This window comes from Sciurus carolinensis, chromosome 10 (genome assembly GCF_902686445.1).
Source record: "Sciurus carolinensis chromosome 10, mSciCar1.2, whole genome shotgun sequence".
Lineage (NCBI taxonomy): Eukaryota > Metazoa > Chordata > Mammalia > Rodentia > Sciuridae > Sciurus > Sciurus carolinensis.
In genome coordinates, this window is record NC_062222.1 from 121,315,863 (window position 1) to 121,340,570 (window position 24,708).

Genomic DNA, 24,708 nt, shown 5'->3' on the forward strand with positions numbered 1-24,708 from the left:
AAATATGGAAGATCACATGTTGAGTTTACATGATTAAAAAGGTGCTTCATAACTAAAACCTACTTCTAATTTTTTTTAATTCATTTTTATTGTAAATAAATGGGATACATCTTGTTTCTCTGTACTCTAATTGTTAATTAAAGTTGTGTCAGGTCAGGTGTGGTGGCACACACTGGTAATCCCAGCAGCTTGGGAGGATGAAGTAGAAGGATCTCAAGTTTGAGGCCAGTCTTGGCAACACAGCAAGATCCTTGTTTCAAAAGTAAAAATTAAAAAGGGCTAGGGATATAGCTTAGTGGTAGAGTACACCTGGGTTCAATTCCAGTGCTGAAAATAAAAACAAAAAAAGACTTGTGTCAGATAATAAACAATTAAGAAGAGAAAAACACAAAAAAACCAGGAGACAATGAAGGAAAATAAATATTATATTTTGTAAACCTACCGAAAATCAATGTCCAATAAAAGGCTTTTAATATTAGACTTCTTATCACCTGGTTCTGTCAACCTGATCAGTTCATGCAACCTAAAGCAATTAGCAAAAGCAAATTCAGTAAGAAATTACAAATGTCATAGTTAATAGGCAAACAAACAACAAAACCCATTAACTTTCTCCCATATCGCTGATATTTCAATGAAACACCAAGCAGAATCTGGCAGGCATAACCAAAGTTTCAGTTTTGCAAATATTTTTAAAAGGGTAGAACTCATCTGAAACAGAGACATTTCATATTATAAACAATTTAGACCTCAAATCAGAAAGTGTTTCCTATCACATATATCAAAAAGAAACAGACAGAGATTTCTCTCAAATGGAATACAGGTTGCAAACTCAAGAGAGGGACCCTGCTTTCCACCTCCTTTCAACACTCGAAGATTAAGGTCCTACCCTACACATGGCAAGTAACGACTCGATGCATGTTCCCACAGTTTAAACAGTGGTGCTATAAAAAAGTTTTTAACAATCACAGAACATACCTCGGTGTTCCAACACACAGTACTCTTCTGAATCCCAGGGTAGAAAGGAGGTCTGCCAGGAACTGACAGGTCCGATCAGCAAACAGGTATTGGGCATTTGTCTTCTTGTTTTCCAATGGATAAAGGAGCTGACTGGGCCTTCTTAACTGGGTGACAGAGACATCACCTACCACCTGATGCTCACGATGATCTCCCCAGTCATCTGGTAACAGCAACTGCTGACAGCTTTGACAGAACTTTCTCTGACTCAAGGGCAACTCAATAAACCTCAAGTACCTTCAAGACACAATAAAACACAGAGTAATATATTTTAAATTTGTTGTGATAAAGATAATGTATTTTTGCTATTTTTAGTACCCCAAAAATATTCTTATTTCCTAAAGAGTACTGCATAAAGAAGCAAAGGTAAGAAAAATCTGTGGAATGTTGGCTAGAATTTATGTCTGGCTATATACCTACAAAGTGGAAAAGAATCAGCAATTTCATAAGAATTGAGATGCTCCAATTTAGTCACTGAATGAAGATCAATATCCACTTAAAATGTGAATATAATATATTACTCAAACAACTTAGTAGTAATGGCAACTACTATCATGTTTAAATTTATTGACAAACCCGTGTATTCTAACTTTGAAGTGTTAAACAGTCTGGCTCAAGTTGACAGTCATTTTAAAATGAGAAATTAAGATCATTCTTCAAGTTCTTATGGCATACTTAGCAAGAAAAATTACCTCCTAAAGAAAAGATGTTCTCTTCTGCTTTTAGCAGAACTGATGAAGGCTGAAGTAAGCTCAAACCCTAAAAGAAGGCAATAGGTGAAGCCTCAGAAAGGACCTTACTGGACGTCCCACATGTTTTCTTGCAAGTCACCCTGGCACTTGATTTCAAAGTCACCATTTCTTTTTTTCTCCTTCATTTTATTAGAGATCATGGAAGAGAAAAAATAATCAATGTCAGTATGTTTTTAAAATTGCTGATTTTGTATCTGTGATACCAGCTATGAAAACAGAACAAGAACACAAAAGGAAAGTAAGGTTATTGGGGACATAGAGGACGAGAGATATCTAAATTCAAGCATGTTAAGCAGTGCACTAAAGGACTCTTACAGTTGCACAAGAGTCCAGTAGTTGGAATGGAACTAAATTTGGAAACTCTAACGTAGAACCTGTAAACTTAACAAGGAACTGGGTGAGTATTAAAACTTACTCCATCCAAGCATTTTCATTTCAAAGCACCTACGGCAGTGACAAATAGATATTCCAAATGGCTACACCAAGAAATCAGCTACCGTGCCAGCAATTTAAATGTTTCTATTTCTATGATAAGTGTTCTTTTGACAGATTTATCCATGACTACAAAGAAAAAGAGAGGGATATTAAAAGAAACTTCTTAGTAATTCAAAGTAAGAATGTCAGTAGAAAAAAGGGGCACCAAGACATAAAATGCAAATGGGAAGAATCAGAAGCCCCTCCTCATCAACAAACACTGCCTTTACTGCCACTCCCCTCGACACTAGGTGTTATGTGTTGAAGATTTCCACATTCAGCCTGACAGAGTAGCTAGATTCATCATCCTAGCCCTCAAAAAAAGAAAAATTATTTTTAATTTTCAAAAAATTCTTAAGCAGACAAAATATACAAAACAACAGTTTTAAGATACTGGACAAAATCGGTAGCCCAAAGCAAAGCTCAAAGAGCTGATGTGCCTGAGTGGAGAATCTGGGGAGGCCAGGACAGAGCACTAGAGTCCCCACAGAGCACGCAGAGCGCAGAAAGCTGCACACCAGGGGGCATCAGGATGGGGCGCAGGGGCTGGAGCACACTCCAAGGCGCGCTGACGATGGCCCGGGTCTCCAGCTGGTCCTGAGCCGCACATGCACGGGAAGAAACACCAAAGGCTAGGGAAAGAACCACTGGAAAGGAGCTAGAGGAAAAAGGGCCAGAATATTCATACAGGGTCCGGGTGCGTTTGTCTACTGACAAGCCAGAGTGGGAAAACCTCAAAATGTATAAGCATTGGGTGAAGTTCTCAGAAGGGTCCTGCCTCAGGGGTGCAGAAAGACATCCCAGGCAGGCACCCTGGTGCACGCTCGTGATCCCAGTGATTTGGGAGGCTGAGGCAGGAAGGTCACAAGTTCAAGACCAGCCCAGGCAACTCAGTGAGATCCTGTCTCAAAATTAATAATAAATTAATAACTAAAAGGGCTTGAGACAGAACTCAGAGCACTACTAGATTTAATCCTAGTACTGGAAGGAAGGGAGTGAGAGAGGGCAGGAGGAGAGGAGAGGAAGGGAAAAAAAAAAGAAAGAAAGAAAAATAGCCCTGGAACTGCTCTGTCCTGCCTAAAAAAACAAGTTTTCAAAAGCAGGCCAAGCACACTTTTTCTGTAAAGGAAATATTTTGAGCTTGACAGGCCATATATTCTCTCTGTAAAAACTATTTTGTTGTTTTAGCACAAAGCAACCACAAACTAAATGCAAATGGCTGGAGTTGGCCTACAGATCTGGCTTGTCTGTGGACAAACTGTTCTGAACCCTGCATGAAGTATGGGAGATCCTATTGAAGAATATCAAACTACCACAAAATATTGTAATAGTGTCCCCAAAGGTCAAAATATGTAAAGGGAAAAAAATATGTCAAATATGCAACAAGGTAAAATTCACCTTGCCAGCATTCAATCAGATATTATCAGGTAAGGCTGCTTCTCACTCTTGAGACAGCCCGCACCCGCACTCTCCCTTGAGTATGTATCTACATTTCTAAATAAACCTCTGTCTACACCAAAACACTCACGTGCGCGCACACACACACACACACACAAAACTAATATTCCCAGGTAGGCAAACAGGAAAACATGACTATGATTATAGGGAAAAATAAATCAGTCCAAATCAACCTACAGATAACGGCTAACATAATCAGAAACAGAGACACTTACTGTAACTACATTCCATGTGTTCAAGAAAGCAGAGGAAAGACATGACAGCTGCAGGTTAGGGGCGTAGCAAGTGCTCAGCACCCACCAAGTCCCAGGCGCCATCCCCAACACCAAAACATAATAATAATAATAATAAATAAATACATACATAAATAAAATCTCTGCATGGAAATATAACAAAGGCTCATATCAAACTTAAAAATTTTTTTAATTGTCAGATGAAAAAAAAGCCCTATATAAAATAAAAATAAACAGCAATTTAGGGCCTACAGAAGAAAAGACCTGAAATGAAGGAATGGTGTCAGAAGCTATCCAAAACACAACATCAAAGGGCCTCAAAAAGTACAAATGGAGTTCCCAGATGGGGGAGAACAGAAGTTCTGGAAAATATTATGAATGAAAATTTTTAAAATTTCATCAAAAGATCCAACAAGCTCAGACAACCATGAACACAAGAAATGAAAAGAAACCACAAGATATATAAAATAATTATTCAAATTCAGTGATAAACAGAAAACCTTAAAGAAACTATAGGGAAAAAAGACACCTTATGTACAGAGGAACAAAGATAAGAATGACATCAAGTTTCCCACTGAAAACAATGCAAGCAAGGGAAAGTGGAGAAATACCAAGTCCACACAAAGGCTTCCAGAAACCTAAAAGAGGAGACACTTCCCAATGCATTCCATGAGGCCAGCATTACTCCAATACCAAAATTAGAAAACTACTGTAACTACAGATCAATATGCCTCATGAACACAAACTCAAAACAATTAAAATATTACCAAATCAAAACCAGCAATGTACTTATAAGTAATAAATCATGACTAAATATAGTTTATCCCCTGGGTTCAATCCCCAGTACTGCAAAAAAAAAAAAAAAAAAAAATATATATATATATATATATAGTTTATCTAGGAATGTAAGGTAGGAATGCAGGCTGGCATGCAAGGTTGCTTTAATGAATGAATTCAATCAATGGAGTCACCCCATTAATACTCTAAAAAAAGAAAAATCAACACACCAGACACAGAAAAGAGCCCTTGAAAAATAAAGCATTCAATGATAGTAAACATTCTTGAAAAAAAAAAAAAGGAACAGAAGAGAACATCTACAGTCTAATAAATGTCATCCAAGAAAAACCCACCACTAGCATCATACCAATGAAAGATGGGACCAAAGCAAAGATGTCTGCTCTCACCTCCTATTCAACATGACTAGGGTTTCTCACCATCTAACAAAACAAGATAAAGAAATAAAAGGCAGAGACTGGAAAGGAAATACTAAAACATCTTTATTCACAGACAACATGATTGTGTATGTAGAAAGTCCTAAGGAAATCTTCAAAACAGATGCTAAAACTACTAAATAAACAAGGTTGCAGTATAAATGATCAATATGCAAATTCAAGTGTACTGCTACAGACTAGCAACAGACAATCAGAAACTGAAATTTGAAAAGAATACTATTTAAAACAGCATTAAAATATATGAAGGCTACGGTGGTGGCACACACCTAAAATCCCTCCCTCAGGAGGCAAGGCAGAGGGATGGCAAATTTGAGGCCAGCCTGGGCAACTCAAAGAGACCCCATCTCAAAATAAAAAGGGCTGGGAATGTAGCCCTTTTACTAAGAACAAAGCTGACAAAAGATGTACAACTCCAGTACACTGAAAATTAAAAACACCACAGAGGAAAATTAAAGATAAATAGTAACAAGAAAGATAAACCATGGAGAAAACTCAGTATTATTTTGATGTCAATTCTCCCCAAATTTATCTATAAAATCAACACAATCTCAATCATATCTCAACAAGGCTTTTTGTAGAAACTGAAAAACTCAGTCTAAAATTAATACGAAAATGAAAAGGAATTTAATAACCCAAACTACTCTGTAAACATAAGGACAAAGTTAGAAGACTTAAGCTACCTGATTTCAAGGCTTATGAAGAACAAAACAAAACGATATGGTATTAATGTGAAAATATACACAGAAGTCAAAGGAACAGAACAAAGTCCAGAGGCAGCCACGCACATGTTATCAGCTGGATTTTACCAAGGTACTGTAACCAGCTGAATCATCCCCATCCCTCACGGCCCATCAAAGATGTCTACAACCTCACAGAGAACTTGTGAACACATTATGTGACAAAAGAGATTGCAGATGTGATGAAGTAACAGACCTAAGACTAAAACCTAAAGAGATAATCTTTCTAGAAGAAAACAGGAGAAAATAATAATGACTAGATTTGGCAGGGTTTTTTTGTTTGTTTGGTTGGTTTTGTTTTTGTTTTTGTGGTACTGGGAATTAAACTCAGGCACTCTACAATTGAGCTAAATCCCCAGCCCTTTTTATTTTTTATTTTGAGACAGGGTCTCACTAAGTTGCCAAGACTGGCCTTGAATTTGCAATCCTCCTCCCTTAGCTTCCCGAGTTGCTCGGATTATATAGGTGTGCACCAAAAGATTTCTTCAATAGGACTCAAGCACAAAATATAAAAGAAAAAAAAAAAAAATCAATGAACTGAACTTCTTCAAAAGATATTATAAGGGGCTTTGGGTGAAGCTCAGTATATACTTAACACACAGGAAGCACTGGGTTCAATTCCAGGCACAATAAATAAACGAACGAACACACACACACACACACACACACACACACACACACACCATAAGCAACAAAGGAAAAATTAATCAAAATTTAAAACTTTTCAGCAGCAAAGAACACTATCAAGAAAGTGAAAAGGCAACTCAAAAACAGGAGAGATAGCTGGGCATGGTGGCGGACACCTATAATCCCAGAAGCTCAGGAGGCTGAGGTAGGAGGATCTCAAGTTCAAATCCAGCCTCAGCAACAGCGAGGTGCTAAGCAACTCAGTGAGACCCTGTTTCTAAATAAAATACAACAGGGCTGGGGATGTGGCTCAGTGGCTGAGCACCCCTGAGTTCAATCCTCAGTACAAAAAAAAAAGGTGGGGGGAAGATATTTGCAGATAATACATTGGATAAAAGAATTATATTACAACATACAAAGAATAAAACTTGGTAATAAAAAGACAATTAGTCCAATTAAAAACAGCAAGGAACTAAACAGACACAGGCAGAATTAACAATGTCAAAATGGCCATACTACCAAAAGTGTTACAGAGATTTATTGCAATTCCTACTAAAATCTCAATGACATTCTTCATAGAACTAGAAAAAAGCAATCATGAAATTCATTTGGAAAAATAAGAGACCTAGAATAGCCAAAGCAATCCTTAGCAAGAAAAAATGAAACAGGAAGCATCACAATACCATCATAATACCAAATTTTAAACTATACTACAGTCATAGTAACATAGTAACAGCATGGTATTGGCACCAAAACAGATGCATAGACCAATGGTACAGAATAGAAGACACAGAGACAAACCCACATCAATACAGTTATATCATACTAAACAAAGGCACCAAAAACATACATTGGAGAAAAGATAGCCTATTCAACAAATGGTGCGGAGAAAACTGGAAATCCATATGTAGCAAAATGAAATTAAACCCTTATCTCTCACCCTGCACAAAAATCAACTCAAAGTTTAGGCACTAGAACAAAGAGCCTGTGGCTAACAGATGAAACATAAGTAGGCCCAAATTTCCACCATGTTGGCTTAGGAACTGACTTCCTTAACGAGACTCCTAAAGCACAAAAAACAAAATCAAGAAACAATAAATGGGATGAATTCAAACTAAAAAGCTTCTTTAGCAGCAAAGGAAACAATCACTAACACGAAAAAAGAGAATGGGAAAAAATATCACATGCACCTCGGATAGAGCAATTATCTCCAGGATATATAAAGAACTCAAAAAACTTAACACCAAAGAAACCAAATAACCCAATCAACAAATGGGCAAAGGAACTGAACAGACACTTCACAGAAGAAGAAATACAATCAATCAACAAACATATGAAAAAAATGTTCAATATCTCTAACAATTAGAAAAATGCAAATCAAAACTATACTGAGATTTCATCTCACTCCAGTCAGAATGGCAATCATCAAGAATACAAGCAACAATAAATATTGGTGAAGATGTGGGGGAAAAGGCACATTCACACATTGCTGGTGAGACTGCAAATTGGTGGAACCACTCTGAAAAGCAGAATGGACATTCCTCAGAAAACTTGGTTGGAACCACCATTTGACCCAATCATCCCACTCCTCAGTTTATACCCAAAGGACTTAAAATCAGCATACTACAGTGACACAGCTACATGGATACTTACAGCAGCTCAATTCACAATAGCTAAGCTATGGAACCAACCTAGGTGCCCTTCAACAGATGAATGGATAAAGAAAATGTGGTATATATACACAATGGTATATTACTCAGTCTTAAAGAATGAAATGGGCTGGGGATATAGCTCAGTTGGTAGAGTGCCTGCCTCGCAAGCACAAGGCCCTGGGTTCAATCCCCAGCACCGCAAAAAAAGAAGAATGAAATTATGGCATTTGCTGGTAAATGGATGGAACTAGAGAATATTATGTTAAGACAATTAGTCCAATTAAAAACAGGAAGGAGGGCTGGGGTTGTAGCTCAGTGGTAAAGCACTTGCCTAGCACGTGTGAGGCACTGGGTTTGATCCTCAGCACCACATAAAAATAAATAAATAAAATGTATTATGTCCATCTACAACTAAAGAATACATTTTTTAAAAAAACTTAAACAGCAAGGAACTAAATAGATATTTCTCCAAAGACAATACACAAACAGCTAATAAGCACCATGAAAAGATGCTCAACACCATAAAAACAAAGCAAAACCACAATGTCATATCATTTCAATGACTAGAATTTTAAAAATAGATAATAATACATGTTGTAGATGTTAGAAACTGGAATCTTCATACACTGCTGTTGGGAATGTAAAATGGCAGCCACGTGGAAAAAGTTTGGCCATTTGTAAAAAGCTGAATGTCACATGATCCACTTATTCAACTCCTAGCTATTTACTCAAAAGAAAGAAAAGTGTGAATCCATACGAATACTTACAAACGAAAGTTCACAGAAGCTTTATTTGTAGGAATACATCACTGGAGGAAACCTAAATGTCTACAAACAGGTGAACAGATAGGTCCATACAATGGAATCTAACTGGGGCATAAAAGGAACAACTGACAAATCCATCAACATAGACAAATTTTAAAACCAAACAAAAAAATGATTCTAAGTCAAGGAACACAAGTCTCGTGAAAAAAAAAAAAAAATGGTACAAACTGTTATGATCTCATTTATATCAATTTCAAGAAAATGTAAAGTAATCTCTAGTGACAACAAGCAAATCAGTGGTTGATGGGGTCCCTGAAGGTGAAGGGACATGGGACAATGGAGCAGGAAGAAACTGGGAGTGTACGGTTAACTTCACTATCCTGGCCCTTGGTGACAGCTTCACAAGTAAATCCTTGTCAAAATTCATTGAACTGTACATTTTAAATATATGAGTTTTATTTTACAAATTACTGTACCTCAGTAAAGATGAAAATAAAAAGTTAAGTGCCCCCTAACAACCCACAAATCACTAATGACCAGAAATCTCTGCTTTTCCAGGTCAGTTCCAGCTTACCTCTGCCATCCTGGAGTTCTACCTGGTTAGTGCCCCTTTCACTCTCAGAGTCCAGATTAGAATTAAGATTATACAGTCACCCTACATATGATGCCATCATCTTGGAAAAGTTGAATCCAATTTAAAAAGTGCTACATCAAAAAGAAGAATGATTTCAATGAACTTAAAAAATACCAAATTTTTAAAATATATGTTCCCACAGTGATAAAAACAACAGAACGATGAACCTGATTAGTTAACATCGGAAGTGGCTGGAATACCAAACGATTATTCTAAAAACTGATTATAGTTCAGTGATTAAGTATATGCTTAGCACACACAAGCCCGGAGAAGTATCCCCAGCACTGCAAAAAAACAAAACAAAACAAAAGAACAGGAAGGAAAGAATTAAACATTTATCTTGTCTCTTCCCATATGACCTGTAACAGGGAAGGCTAAGAGTTCATGAAACAAAGTTTCTTTATAAAAGAACTATAGCTCATCAACACATTAAGTGATGATCAGATTTTGTGACCATTTAGTCTCTAGGCACTGATCACGATTACCTCAAAAATCACCAGGAGAAAGGATGATGGTGAGCTTTATAATTATAATGGCTGGGGTGGGTGGGCTGATACCTGAACGCATGATCAATCTTAGTAACACAAAGAGTAGCTAGGTGTGGTGGCACACATCTGTAATCCCAGCAACTCAGGAGGCTGAGGCAGGAGGATTCCAAGTTCAAGGGCAGCCTCAGCAACTTAGTGAGGCTCTAACTTAGCAAGAACCTATCGTAAAAAATTTGTAAAAGAGCTGGGGATGTAGCACTGTGATAAAGTGCCCTTAGGTTCAGTCCCCAATATGAAAAAAAGAAAGAAAAAAAAATCACAAAAGCAAACAACTAGAGATTTTCTGCCTTTTCATGTTATATGAAAAGAAGTAAAGATTGGATGGTGAATTCTAAGAGCATGAGCCAGAAGAGCTGACCACAGCTGCCTCTTTAGGGAGAAGGCAGGCCTGGAGGCGGGTCTTGGTTACTTTACCCAGCCTCACAGAATGCTTGGTTTCTACTGAAACAGATTGATTTTTATTCAGACATAATTCACATACTACACAATTCACCTTTGTACAGTGTATGATTCAGTGATGTTTAGTATATTCACAAGGTCGTGCCAGGTTGCCACAATCTAATTCCAGAACGTTTTCATTACCTCAAAAAGAAACCTCCTCCTGTCAGTAACTGTTCCTGTGTCCCACCTCCCCCACACACACCCTTAGTGACACCAATTCACTTTCTGTCTCCACACATTTTCATATTCTGGATGTTTCGCATAAATGGAATCACAGTAGCCACATATAGATTTTTCTCTAGAACTTTTTGATTAATAAAAGACTTGTTTAGAAAGTAAATACTGCTTTGAATTTCAGCCAAATAGAAGATGAATGAAAAAACTGCAGTCAAGAGGCGACCAGTGGGCCCTGAATCCACTTAGCCAGAATCAGAACAGACAAATGAGGGGTTACAGCTAAGGGACAAAATGTGAGACAAATCCAAATGAAAGGAGAGGGGAAGGTGTGAGCTGGTGTAAGCATGGTGACTTTCTCATGTTCTAAAATGAGTCATGGGCCAAAAGATAAAATGGAAAACTGAAAATCAACTTAAAAAAGAGTTAAAGGCTGGGGTTGTGGTTCAGTGATAAAGCACCTGCCTAGTACATGTGAGGCACTGGGTTCGATCCTCAGCACCACATAAAAATAAATTAAAAAAATAAATAAATAAAGGTATTGTGTCCACCTACAACTAAAAAATAATTTTTAAAAAAGAGTTAAAAGCAATATTAAAAGGCATAAAAGTTAACTCTGCAAATAAATAATTAAAAACAGCAGTAGTTATAGAGGAGGAAAGATAGGAAGAAGAGATATACCATGTCCGTCCTTTCTCATTTTTTTTAGAGGAATGGAGACAAAAGAGAAAAGGATTAAACATGGTATAGAAAGTTACAAAGGCAACACTAGAACAAAACATCCAAGAAACCTCATGAAAAAAAGAAAACAGATCACACAGTGAAAGAGAATAAGAAGCAAAAAGAAAGCATAAGATCATGTAGCAAAACGAAGACCACCCACATCTGGTAGGTCTGCCAAAGCCTGTCAGACTGGATCACAAAGCAAGATCCAACCACCCAATTTCATCACTTCCAAGATGCGTACTTTTTCACTTTTTCGTGTGCATGATATCAGGTATGATTGATAACTGCCATCAGCCAGGCAGAGGGCGTGGCGCAGTTCAACTGTCTGCCCACATGCAAACTTGGTCCTGGCTCCAGACACTGTGCTGTCTCCAGGCAGCTCTGCACCCTCAGAATCATAGGGAGAGTTCTCTGCCACGCCCCCGTATCAGTATAAAACACGTTATTGTGCATGCAGTGAGCAACCACACACAGCAGCAGGTCCTACATTTGGTACTGGAGAAGGATCTGCTCATTGTGGAAGCAGTGAGCACAGCTATCGGGCTTTGCAGGACCTGAGAAAAGGAGGAAGGTCCCTCCAACAGGTGGCATAGATGAAGTTATATCAGATTCTGATACTCAAACCTGGTCAAAAGGACTACGCAGCACACCTGTAACACCAGATGAAGGCAGAAGCCCCAAAACCACCAGGAGAAAAGGAAAGAAAGTTCAAGGCCAGGATGCATGGGTGGAATGATTCACCCACATAGGGATCTAAAGTTTAATTGTCTTTAAAAGGAGGAAAAGTGCAGCACTACTAAATGAACCTCCACGTACACGATGCGTCTCTGGACCTTGCTGATTCCTCCTTCAAGTATTTCCAAATTGCCCTTAGGAAAGTTTTCCTGCTAGTTTATTAAACTTTTCTTGACAAAAGATAAACTGGGATCTGGTGCATATATCTCCCTTCAAATTCACAGCATCATCATTCAACTATACTACTTGAAATTTAACATTCAGACACAGGCTTTTTAAGTTTGGGAGAAAAAACATGAGACTGTTAAGCACCAAGGATTACTCAGTGCTCGCTCCCCATCTTATTCGTATTTACAGCACATGCCCTGGGGGGAGAGGAAATTCATTCTGCGAATGGCTCAGCGTGATTCACAAATTGCAGGCTAGCATTTTGAAATGTCATTTTTATTGATCTCCATTTGATGTTCCATTTGCCTTTCCTGGAGTACACAAATTAAGTTTATGGCATTTCTCTAATAGCAAACCTTGAAAATCTAAGTTAAATGAGCTCTGAAAAAAAAATAACCAAATGAAATATCAACTAAACAAAATTATCTGGATGCACATAAATTAACACAGATTTTAGCATTCAAATTTATCTCCCCTAAGACTTCATAGGTCACAATAAGGGTGCAAACGTACTACATAACAGAATATGAACACACTGCAGAGCATAACGGGCAGCTAAAAAAAAAAAAAAAAAAAAAAAAAGAAAAGGAAAAGCAAATCTCGGGCACAAAATTTACGTCTGTCAATTGAACTCCTATCGAACATAAAGTACGGAGTTGGGTGTGGTGGACACACCTGTAATCCCAGTGATTCCAGAGGCTGAGGCAGGATTTCAAGTTGTAGGCCAGCCTCAGCAACTGAGCAAGACCCTGTCTCGAAATATTTAAAAAGGGTTGGGGATATAAATAGCTCAGTGGCAGAGTACTTGCCCAGCATGTGCCAGGCCATGGGTTCCATTCCCAGTGCTGCCAAAAAAAAAAAAAAAAAAAAAAAAAAAAACAGGGTTCAAGGAGTTGAGATGAAAAAAATAAATATCAACTCCTATTCTGCAAACTAGAAACCTGTGCAGCACTACGAATTCCATGATGAAAAACTGGGTAACGAAAGTCAACTTACCTTGCCAGTTACCATCACGACTTTCTAAAAATTTCAAAAATAGTCAATGAAAAGCTCCTGTTACTGCCCAATAAAAGATGAAGTTTGTGTTATGTAATACATTTAAAGTTTAAATGCAGTTTAGCACTTTCAAATACAGTAGCTCTTGAATAAGCTAAATTTAAAAATGAGTGGTATGAAATTAAATTATCCACATTAGAAAACAATTACAATCTCAAGTAGGAATACATTATTCTCAAGTCCATCGATACAAAAAGGAACTGCCAGTCTCAAACTGAAGACACTCTTAATAGAATTGGTAATTTATTAAAGCTTTGACTTTAAAAAGTCACAATTTCAGTAGAATTTATCTTAAAGCACCAAAAATTTCAGAATGATTGATTTCAAACTTGTACCCACATAAAGCATGTAAGAAAGCACAGGATCATCACTTAGAAAGTGAGGCAGGGAAATCAATGACAGCACATTTCAAAAACCTTCAACTTCTACTCATTTTCCAAAACCTGTTTGAGTACCATGTCCTTAAACTGTATTGATCAACTCATGCACAAGTTAATACTAATGCATCTCGCTTTCCAGAGCATGTAGTCTTTTCTATGAATACTACTGAAGCTTAACAGTCTTCTTCATTCTGTATAATCTTTGTATATATCTCAACCCATTACTAGCAATTTAAATTCTTTATTGAGACTTCAACAATACCGGATGAATGAACAGATGATTGGATGAATGGATAGATGGAGGCTTCTCACAACAAAATCCAGTCACAAATGGTTTAAGATGTTGAAAACAATTTTACTAAGACAAGTCTCTCAAGGATCAGCACTAGATAGATTGAATTATGGTCCCCGAGAAATAATCTTTTGGAAGTCCTTTAAAACTTCATAATTTTGCCAGTGATTTATGTTTTAATTAATATGATATATGCATTTCAAAAGTTCTTTATTATTATGGCTGGGGACATGGCTCAGTGGTAGACCACTTGCCTACCATGTAGAGACCCTGAGTTTGATTCCCAGCTCTGAAAAAAATAAATAAATAAATATATATATTCTTTATTATCAAAAGACAGGACAAAGATAAAAACAGCAGTTTAGCTCTAGACTAAAATTTTATTATACAGGGAAATAAGAACACCTAGATTTTCTTAGAGAATTTGATAGAATCACCAATATCCTTATGTAATAACATGAAAAACATGCTTATCAGATAAAAGGAGGTGATAAGGGCAGAGTACAAGCCCACATTTACATTATGACTACAACCTTGTAAAAAAAAGTAACTTGGCACAGGAAAAAAACACCAGCAGGAATTACTACAAAACAGTCAAAGTGATGAGTTCAAAGGGCACACACAATGTTCTTCCTACTGCTACATCTTCAATATTCTCCTTTCTCCCATGAAAACCTCATCATGGTATTATACTACACCACTCCTTACCTCTTATCTCTCTGGATCTCCTGACATGAAATCATTACACAACATGTACTTATCACTATCTACTTTTATGTTTAAAAACGGTGCTTTAGAGTCAGAGAGTCACAGCTCAGTCATTCTTGCAGTATGAACTTCAAGTTATTTAATTTCTGCATGCCTCAATTTTCTCATCTAAGTAAACTGTCTCGGCAGAATTAAATATCAACTCATGTGAAACATCTAGCACAGTGCCAACCTCACAGTAGTGCTCAATTTACATTGATTTGCTTTTCAACATTTTTGTTGTTGACTGAATTCCCATATAGTCAGTACGTAGACATCTCTGATTAAGTACAAGAGTTAAGAAGCAACCACATTATCTTAAGAAAAGCTTCATCCTGAAGAGGGCTTTAAAATCTAAGACTCTCAAGCCTGGCATGGTGACACATGCCTGTAGTGCCAGGGAGTCTGGAGGCTGAAGCAGTAGGATCACAAGTTCGAGTCCAGTCTCGGCAACTGACCAAGGCCCTAAGCAACTTAGTGAGACCCTGTCTCAAAATTTTAAAAATTTTTTAAAAATGAAATGGGGATGTAGCTCAGAGGTAAAATGCCCCTGGGTTCAATCTTCAGTACCAAAATCAAATACAACACCACTAAACAACAACAACAACAACAAAAAAAAAAAAAAACAAGAAGCTCAGGAAAGATATTTCAAGTAGACTCAGTACTCCTTTGTACTTAGCCAGAATGAGGCTTCACAATCCTGAACACAACCAGACTAGATAGCAGGAAGAATTGTCATAAAAGTGAAAAACTTTTTGTCATTAGTGACCCAGATCCTATTATTATTAAAAATTATTATTATTTTGCAGTACTGGGGACTGAACCCAGGAGTACTCTACCTCTGGCCTATATCTCTAGGTCCTTTTTATTTTATTTTGAGACAGGGTCTTGCTAAGCTGCCCAGGCTGGCCTCAAATTTGTGATCCTCCTGTCTCAGCCTCCAAGTCACTTGGATTACAGATATATGTCACCACACCTGGCTCAGACCAAGGGTTTCTTAAGGAGCTTATTTCAGCACAGAGTACCATGCCTATGACGCAGGAGAGCAGTGAATTGTTCTCACAGATATGCTAAGGAACTAAATCCATGACTCAACTCTAATCCACCCAATGAAACATTTTAACAATGCATATTCTTAAAAACATGTTTTTAACTTTAAAAAATTATTTTGGTTTAATATTTTAAGAAAGGAACATTACAGTAAATCTTCATGGCATTGGATTTGGCAATGGCTTTTTTATTGGTGGCAGGAGGTGGGTACTTGTTGGTTTTTTGTTTGTTTTGCAGTACTGGGGACTGAACGCAGGGCCTGGCCCTTGTTGAGTGAGCACTGTACCACTGAGCTACATCCCTAGTCCTTAATGATAGATTCATAGTATATCAAAAGTGTAAGCAACAAAAGAAAAAATTAATAAATTGAACTTTGTCAAAATTATTAAAATTTCTTATGTATCAAAAGACAACCTTCAAAATGGGCAGAAATATTTGCAAATCACATATCTGAAAAGGTTATAACATCTAAAACATAAAGAATTTCTGTGACTCAACAATAAAAAGTTAGACAATTCAGTTGTAGAGCACTTGCCTAGCATGTGTGAGGCACTGGGTTCAATTCTCAGCAGCACTTATAAATAAATGAATAAAATAAAGGTCTATCAACATCTTAAAAAAAACTTTTTTTTAAATGGACAGAGGACTTGAACAGATGTTTCTACAAAAGATATAAAAATAACCAGTGCACATACAAAAAGATGATCAGGAGCATTAGTAATTAGGGAAATAAAAATCAAAGACTTCCATAATCCCAGCTTTTGAGAGACTGAAGCAAAACAATTGCAATTTCGAGGCCAGTGCAGGCAACTAAGCAATGCTTTGTCTCAAAATAAAAATCAAAAGGGGCTGGGAGTATAGCTCAGTAGTACAGTGTCCCCAGGTCAACCTGCAGTACCACCAAAAAAAAAAAAGAAAAAACTTAAAACCATAACATACAACCTTACAACTACTAGGATGGTAGGATGGCTATCATCAAAAAAAACTTTAAGCATTGGCAAGGATGTGAAGAAACACCCGTCTATTGCTATTGGAACATGAAAATGTTGTAGCTACTATGGAAATGGCAAGGATGTGAAGAAACACCCGTCTATTGCTATTGGAACATGAAAATGTTGTAGCTACTATGGAAATGTTTGCCAGATTTTCATAAAACTACACAGACTTACCATACAACCAAGCAATGCCCTAGCTATCTATCAAAATAATCGAAAAGAGTTGCAAACAGACATTTGTACGCCAATTATCACTGTAGCTTATTCACAGTAATCAAAAGGTAGAAACAACCCCAGTGTCTGTCCACAGATGAATGGATTAAAAAATGTGGTATATACATATAGTGTTCAGCCATAAAAAGAAGGTCTATCATATGCTACAACATGGATGTGCCTTGAAAACATTATGCTACGTGAAGTAAGCCAAGAGGCCAAACATGGTATGATTCACTTACATGAGGTACCTAGAACAGCCAAATTCATAGCAACAAGAAGCAGACCGGTTTGAAGGGAGGTAGAACGGATTCTGCTTAATGTGAAAAAGTTTCTGTTTGAAATGATGAAAACGGATGGGAAATATATAGTGGTAATGGTTGCACAACACTGAGAATATGATTAAAGTCACTAAACTGTACACTTAAAATGATTGAAATGGCAAGATTTGTGTTATATATACATTTTACCACAGTAAAAGCAAGAAAAGTAAATTTAAAGAAAGAAGAAAAAAAAGACAAACATTAACAGCTAAAATAATAAAGAAAAACAACGCCGTTGTATCAGTCAGTACCTTTCCACACACTGTGTTCGGGATAGAGGAGGCCGACATCTTTGGTTATAGGCTTCTCGCGCAGCAAGTCTAGCTTCTGACAACTAAAAGAGAGTATAAAACCCACTGAACAAATTATCAAACTTGCTACCAATGTAGAAAAACTGATGTCACATTCTTAATCAAGGAGCAAGAAATTTTGGCAGCTGAATGTTATAAACAGCATTCATTTGAGGGAAAACAAATCACAGAAAACTGGGAAGGTTCTATGGCAGTCTGAAGCAACACTCAACATATTAAAGCACTGAGAGATTAACTCTCACATGGGGATCTTAACAGGTCTACAGAAAAGTGGTAAAGAGAGCATCTTCCAATAAATCTAAAATGGTTGAAAATTCTCTAGTCAGATCTTTCAGAAACTTTAATAGGAACTTCGTCCAAAAGGACACCAAGCTCTTAACTTCTTCTCTAAGTGCTTTCTTCAGTCATTTGGTAGCTATACAAAAGATGTTCAATGCAAAGGTCAAAATTAAAAAAAAAAAAAAAAAAGTTTTCCTACTTCCAGGAATGATAATGACTTTTGGGAGAAATCTATACAGTATTTGCAAATGGAATGCTGGGACTTGAATGTTTGTGTCCCCCTCAAAAAAATTCGTATTTTGAAGCCTTGCCCTCAGCCAGGTACTGATTGAGACTCCCTAACTTGGATATTCAACATACATCTAGAGCAGGGGTTTGGGGAAGTAATTTGGTCATGAGAGCTGAACCTTCATGGATGGAAGCAGTACCCTTTTAAAGACAGGATGCTCACTCTAGCATGCACATGCTGTGATATTCCTTCATATATTCTCTCTCTCTCTCTCTCATGCTGTGATATTCATTCATATATTCTCTCTCTCTCTCTCTCTCTCTCTCTCTCTGTCTCTCTCTCTCTCTCTCTCTGTGCTATGGGGGCACAATGAGAAGACAGTAATCTGCAAACCAGGAAGTGCACCCTCCCCAGACACTGGATCTACCAAGGCCTTCATCTTGGACTTCCTGAGAAGTAAATATGTTGTTTAAGCACACAGTCTATAGTATTCTTGTTACAGAAGCCCAAACTAAGACTTAGAGATTGGTAACCCAATACTAACACCTCGAGAATCTTGAGATGCAGTGATGCATCTAGGAGGGTTCTAGAGGGGATGAGGCAGAAGGATCACAAGTTTGGGGTCAGTCTAGGCAACTTAGTGAGACCAATCCTCAAAATAAATAAAATGATCGGTGGCTACAGCTTAGTGGTCCAATGCTTGCTAGCACACGAGGCCCTGGTTCAATACCCCAGTGGGGGGAGGGGGTTTCAACTCATAAAAAGTTCACAATGTGTTTTCATTGGTTTAGACATTCTCAATAAAACTGACATTCACTAAAAATAAAAAGTATATATTCAAAGTTGTCATACCTTTTCATCTTCCCACTGAAAAAAATTACAGTCTTTTCTATCTCTACAGGCTGAGCAGGCATAAAACCTTCGTGTTTCTTCCTTCCCTCGGTTCACCTTTACAAACAGAAGAGTGGGTCCTAATTCAGAATACGAAAAAGCAAGTCAAAGGATAGTCGCTACAAAGTTCTTAGTTTTTATTGCCTTAAATAAAAACTTGTTTAGGTTTCACGCACAATTTATCATAACTAAATCCACTGTTCTCTTTAATAAACTTCTTCAGTCACAACATTCAGGCACCGACTTAGTAGAAATAACTTTTTTAAAAGTGGTCTCTCCAAGAAAGAAAATGCTATTGTCTGTATAGTTGCGGCCTATGTTGTGAATGTTACAAACTTGGGTCCTAAGAATAAAATAACTAGATCCCAAAGGACTGAGAACTTGCCATCTCCAGAGCGGTTATCTTTAGTGAGAACCTGAGCTTTTATGGTTGGACACACCCTCTCTGTGAGAGGAAAACTGTTTTCCACGCAAGAATTCATTCTATCCTTTTCCCTACTTTCTTCTCAAGACAGTAAATCGCCAATGAAATCACCAAGTACTTGTCCACGGGACTATTCAACACCGCGCATCCCTCGTGCCCACCCTCTGCCCCTTCGCCGCCAACAAAGACGTAAGAGCCCCGGAGCCGAAACCACAGCAGCGGGGACTTCGGAGAGCTTCTCAAGTAAGTTGACAAACACAAGGTCCTGAAGAAGGGGCGTTTTCTGGGCTTCACACAAGGCAGAGAGCAGTCCTAAAAGCCCACAGCGCTTCCAAGCCGACCCACGACCCCGGCGCCCGGCAGCGGGGCTGAGCCCGGACGCCGACCCACCGTGAGGGCAGAGCGGGGCAGCAGCGGCAGTGTCGGAGGGGAGCGCCAACTCCACTCCGGAGCCCCCCTGGCGCCCGGCGTCCGCCTCTGCCTCCACGGCGGCGGGCCGGCTCCTGGGGGCCGCCATCTTCCCGCCGCCGTCCCGAAAGCCTCGGTCCGAACCAAGGAGGCGGAGAAGGAGCGCCGCCGCAACCCGCAGCCACGCACAGCGCCCCCGCGCGTCTGGGAGGAGTCGGGCCGGCGCGCGGAGGCCACGCCCCCACATTCTGTCCCGCCCTCCCTGGGCTGCCCCTAAGCGGTCCCCAGTCACAGGGTCTTTGTGGACCTGTGACAAGAGCTCACCTCCATCTGACTGATCTTCAGCACCTTCTTTCATAAGAATATAGCCAGGAGGGGAGATGAATCTTAAGATTTGCTCAGATTGTAGACCAAAAAGGCAGCATCCCCACCGACGGCAGCTGACAAATAGCGGAAGTAACTAAAAGCTGAAACAGCTGCAGCAGCTGCCCTTGATGGAGGCTTCCGTTTGTACGAGTGACGGTGTCATCTCCTCAGTCTTGGACAATGTTTATAGATGTCCATTATAACTGCATACACACTGACATTGGCACATCAGAAAGAAATTATCCGTATGTGCCAATGATACATGCCATGGTCTACACAGAAAATGCCAACGAATGTACAATTTTTACAGCTTCCAGAGTGAGTTTGGCAAGGTTGCAGGATATGAGATAAACATACAAACATCAATTGTAGTTCTATACACTAGCAGTGATCCCATGGACACTAAAACTAGAATATCATTTACGATTGCTCAAACAAAGGAAGTTTGTATAAATTTAACATAACAAATACAGAATTCATGAGCAGAAAATGCTGGTGAAGAAATCAAGGATGATCTAAATAAATGTAGAGACATAGATATGTGCTCTTTATTTGGAAAACTCAATAAGTATCTCATTCTTCCCAGGCTTAGTGCATGCAGGTTTGGTGTGATGTGTCTCAAAATTCTAGCCAAATACAAGCAATTTTATGCTGAAATTTATGTGGCAAGACAAGAGAATAGCTACAATAAATTTGCAAAAGAATAAAGTGGGAGGAATCGATCTACCCAATTTCAAGACTTACAGCTGCAGTAATCAAGACATACCCACATTTGTGCACATGTGGCTATAGATGAAATAGTCAAACGTCTCTGCATTATTTAAAGAATTGATGATACATGTACAAATTTAGCATGACCCATTACTATGACATATTAACTTAGAACTATTTCTCTTTGTCACTCACACTCTGCACCTGCACCAGTAGGATCTGTCTGTGATGTAAGCTCTTTCTGAGTTATCAGCACAAATTTCCAGCACTTCTATGTCTGAGAGATAGGAGACTTTCTGGTACCATGCATGATTCTACTCTGGGAAATTTTATCTCAAGACTTAACTATCCACTCACATTAACATTTATTTGAAATTTTCTTATGTATACAGACTTGTGATCTGCAAAAGTCTTGTTTACCAAATTTTCCATTGAATTCATGAAATCCTACCATGCAAAATAGTTACTGAAGTTCTAATTGTCATTTTCTTGTTTAAATAATGCTGATTCTGTGACAAGGCCTCTGTAGGCAGTTGAAACCAGTGTGGTAATCTTACCAAACAAAAAGCACAACAGGCCTGGGGCTAGGAGTGTTAGAGCGCTTGCCTAGCACGGGAGAGGACTTGGGTTCCCTCCCCAGCATGGCACATGCACAAACACACACACACACTTAAAAATAGTTTGATCCAGATAAGGTAAATGACAGAGTATTTCCTAATGAGATAGTGAAGGTTTCAAAAATAAGACAATTATCTCTTTTCTGAGGGAAAACTTTGAGGAGAAAAAAACCCTCACATAATATTTAGATACAGAGTCATGTTGTTTAATGCTGAGGCTGTGTTTTAAAAAAAGTGTCTCTCAGTAACTTTATTATGCAAACATCACAGAGTGTATTTACACAAACTGAGAAAGCTATGACATTACTAGGGGACAGAGGTTTTGGGGACTCCTGCCATGCAGAGGTCCTTTGGAGTGCATGACTATCTGTGGTAAATAGTCAAGGTTGACTACTGGTTAATTGGGCCATGAAGATGAGCAGTTAGTTATGTGTTCCCTTTCACTGCCTAAAAGTGGTTTTAGTTCATACTGGAAAATTCCGGAGCAGAGACACACTAGAGACTCAGCAGGGTTCCAGTAGGAAACTAGAGGCACAACTGAAAATCAGCCCGTGATGTCTGAGCTCCAGGTGAACACTGACCACATGTCTGGTCACACAGCACTTGATCCAGCCACTCCTCCAGCAGAGGCTCAGGACCATTGGGGAACTTCCTATGGACGTCAGCAAGTCTCACCCCTTGACTTTATGAAGAGAATAGATAGGTGTGTTTTGAAAACTGCTAACTTTCAAATCTTCCTCAGAGAAAACGATTGAAGCCAGAGGAGCATTTTGTAGTTGGTGTTTGACCATCTTCTCCGTCTTCTCATACCATGACCCAGAACCACAGTTTTCCTTTGGGAAGCCAACCAAAGGAATTTTATCCCATGCAGTATGAGAGGTTCCAATAGGGACTGGCTTGGGTTTGGACAAGTCCCTGAGACAGTTGAGAGAGAGAGAGAGAGAGAGAGACCCGTAATACCTAGAGGTTTTCTCGGTTCAGTGGCATCCATAATTCGTCGGAGGGCTTCAGCTCTGCAGCGCTGCCCAACTACATCTTGTGTGTTATGGCTGGTATACGAGGTGTCCCCCAATGCTCCTGTGTCCATGCAAGATTGTTCAGAGGTGAAAGGATCGGAGTGTGAGATCTGTGGCCTCATCAGTTCATCCTAGTTTGTATGGATGAACTGGTTGGGATCTGTAGGCCGGTGGGGTGCAGCTGGAGGAGGTGGGTCACTGGGGTGCAGCTGGAGGAGGTGGGTCACTGGGGGTGTGCCCTGGAAAGGTTAGTCTTCCCTGCAGTCCCTCCCGCTTCTCTCTCTCTGCTTCCTGGCTGCCTTCAGTGGAATGCGCTCTCTACCTCACCCTTCCGCCATGACGCTCTGCCTCATCTCAGGCCTAGAGCAATGAACTCAGCCTGCTGTGAGCTAAACCTCTGCAACAGAAGCCAGTGAGAAACTTTCCCTCCTCTGAGTTGTTCTTGTCCTCCTTTTCTCCAGCTCTCCTCCTCCTCCTTCTCCTTCTCTTCCTCCTCCCATTCCTCCTCCTCCTCTTGCTCCCCCTCCTCCTTGCTGCCATGACACCTGACTACGCCCACAGTGCTGTTGCCACTATACATCAGAATCGCCTAATTGCTGACTTGTGCACCCCCTATACTCTGAGCCCTTTGAAAACCATAGCTGTGTATTTTTCTTATATCAGCACTACTGGCACATAATAGATATTACTGGTTAAATAACAACTATAATCAAATTTTTTAAAATCTGAGAATATATGAGCTGAAAAGGACCCCTGAGCCATCTCATCTAATGATTCTACGAAGGGCATGCCACCTCCTAGGGGGCATTTTGGAAATGCAAGGAGGCATTTCAAGCTATCGCAATGATTGAGGGACCCTTCCTGTGTCTGGAGGGGGGCTGGGTGCTGAATGACCAATAATGGTTAGGACAGTTCCACACAATGTGTCACACACATTTTTAGAGTCTGGATGAGTAACCTGTTTATAATTACTTGAGACTCAAATCTAACTTTAATTTACACAAGGTATTTATGTACAGTTTTAATGCATCTGAATACTCCATGGATACAACCATTAAATACATCAAGGGGGAAATACACAGTGTTTTGTCCAGAAAAAAAAATTTTTTTTTTTTTTTTGCTTACCATGGTGGGAAAGCCACATGACAAAAAAAAAAAAAAAAACAACCAAGGTTGGTGTTGGTATCTGAATCCCCAGGACCACCCTCCTGTATCACCTGCACCCGTAGCTCCCCCCACCCCATGACTGTGTCCAGCAGTGGTTTCTACTGAGCAAGTCATTAAGTCATTCCAAATCAAAGCAAGGAGCATCCTCCCATGTGGCTGCACGTTGACCAGGTTGGCAGCAGGCAGAGCTGCTTCAGGCCTGGTCAGCCAGGCGGGGCTTCTGCTTAGATGCACTCAGGTCTGCTCCGTGTGTCCCTGCGGGGCCAGGCTGAAGGGGCCACTTTGCTACCCACACGCGCTCCTCTGGGTGCCTGCTTTTGTCCTCCCCTAGATAGCCTGGAGCTGTGGTCCCAGCCAGGAAGCCAGTCTTCCGTACTGGTTGTCTCCCTGTTTGGCCAAACCAAAAAGAGACTCCTTTCCTGTGTCACCACTGCTCCTCTCTGTTAAATGAACCACTTCTGGGGGTAGCGGATGACAGGATCTGATACCCCAGCATCAGGCCCCAGGCCTAGGACTTCAATAATGACACCTCCCATTGAATCCTGCTGTCTTGTATAGAAATTATGTAACTCCAGGCTGGTGGCATAACACCTCTGAGTCCTTCTCGGGTTTACTACAGAGGTAATGATACATATCTCTTCCAGGCTGCGTAAGCATTAAATGAGATAAAGTGTGACCTTCAGGATCCTGGCAGGAGACAGATGACACACTCGAGGCAGGTACTGAGGTGGTGCCAGTCTTGGAGATCAGGAACAGGTCCTAGTTCTGTCAGTGTTGAAGATTAGAATCTGAGGAACACCAAGTCAAGCACCCAAAGCAAGTTTCATTTAAGAGAGGGACAGAGGTAGAGGTAGACTTCTCCAG

The 24,708-nt window shown here is 39.4% G+C and overlaps 1 protein-coding gene across 6 annotated transcripts in view; it reads right to left on the reverse strand.

Annotated features, from left to right (window-relative positions):
- Zcchc4 (zinc finger CCHC-type containing 4) overlaps positions 1-20,090 on the reverse strand; it is a 58,985-nt gene extending 38,895 nt beyond the window's left edge. For 5 of the 6 annotated variants that reach the window (XR_007110451.1, XR_007110452.1, XM_047565805.1 and 2 more), the window contains exons 1-5: positions 19,950-20,090; positions 19,097-19,215; positions 17,677-17,759; positions 976-1,251; positions 443-523 (exon numbers count right to left, since the gene is read on the reverse strand). Coding sequence is in view for 4 of the 6 variants with exons in the window: in XM_047565805.1 (XP_047421761.1) it covers positions 443-523; positions 976-1,251; positions 17,677-17,759; positions 19,097-19,215; positions 19,950-20,076 (686 nt within the window). In the remaining 2 variants the exon portion in view is untranslated. The remainder of the gene's footprint in view (positions 1-442; positions 524-975; positions 1,252-17,676; positions 17,760-19,096; positions 19,216-19,949) is intronic. The other variant, XM_047565806.1, reaches the window with a different exon arrangement.
- Positions 20,091-24,708: the final 4,618 nt, after the last annotated feature.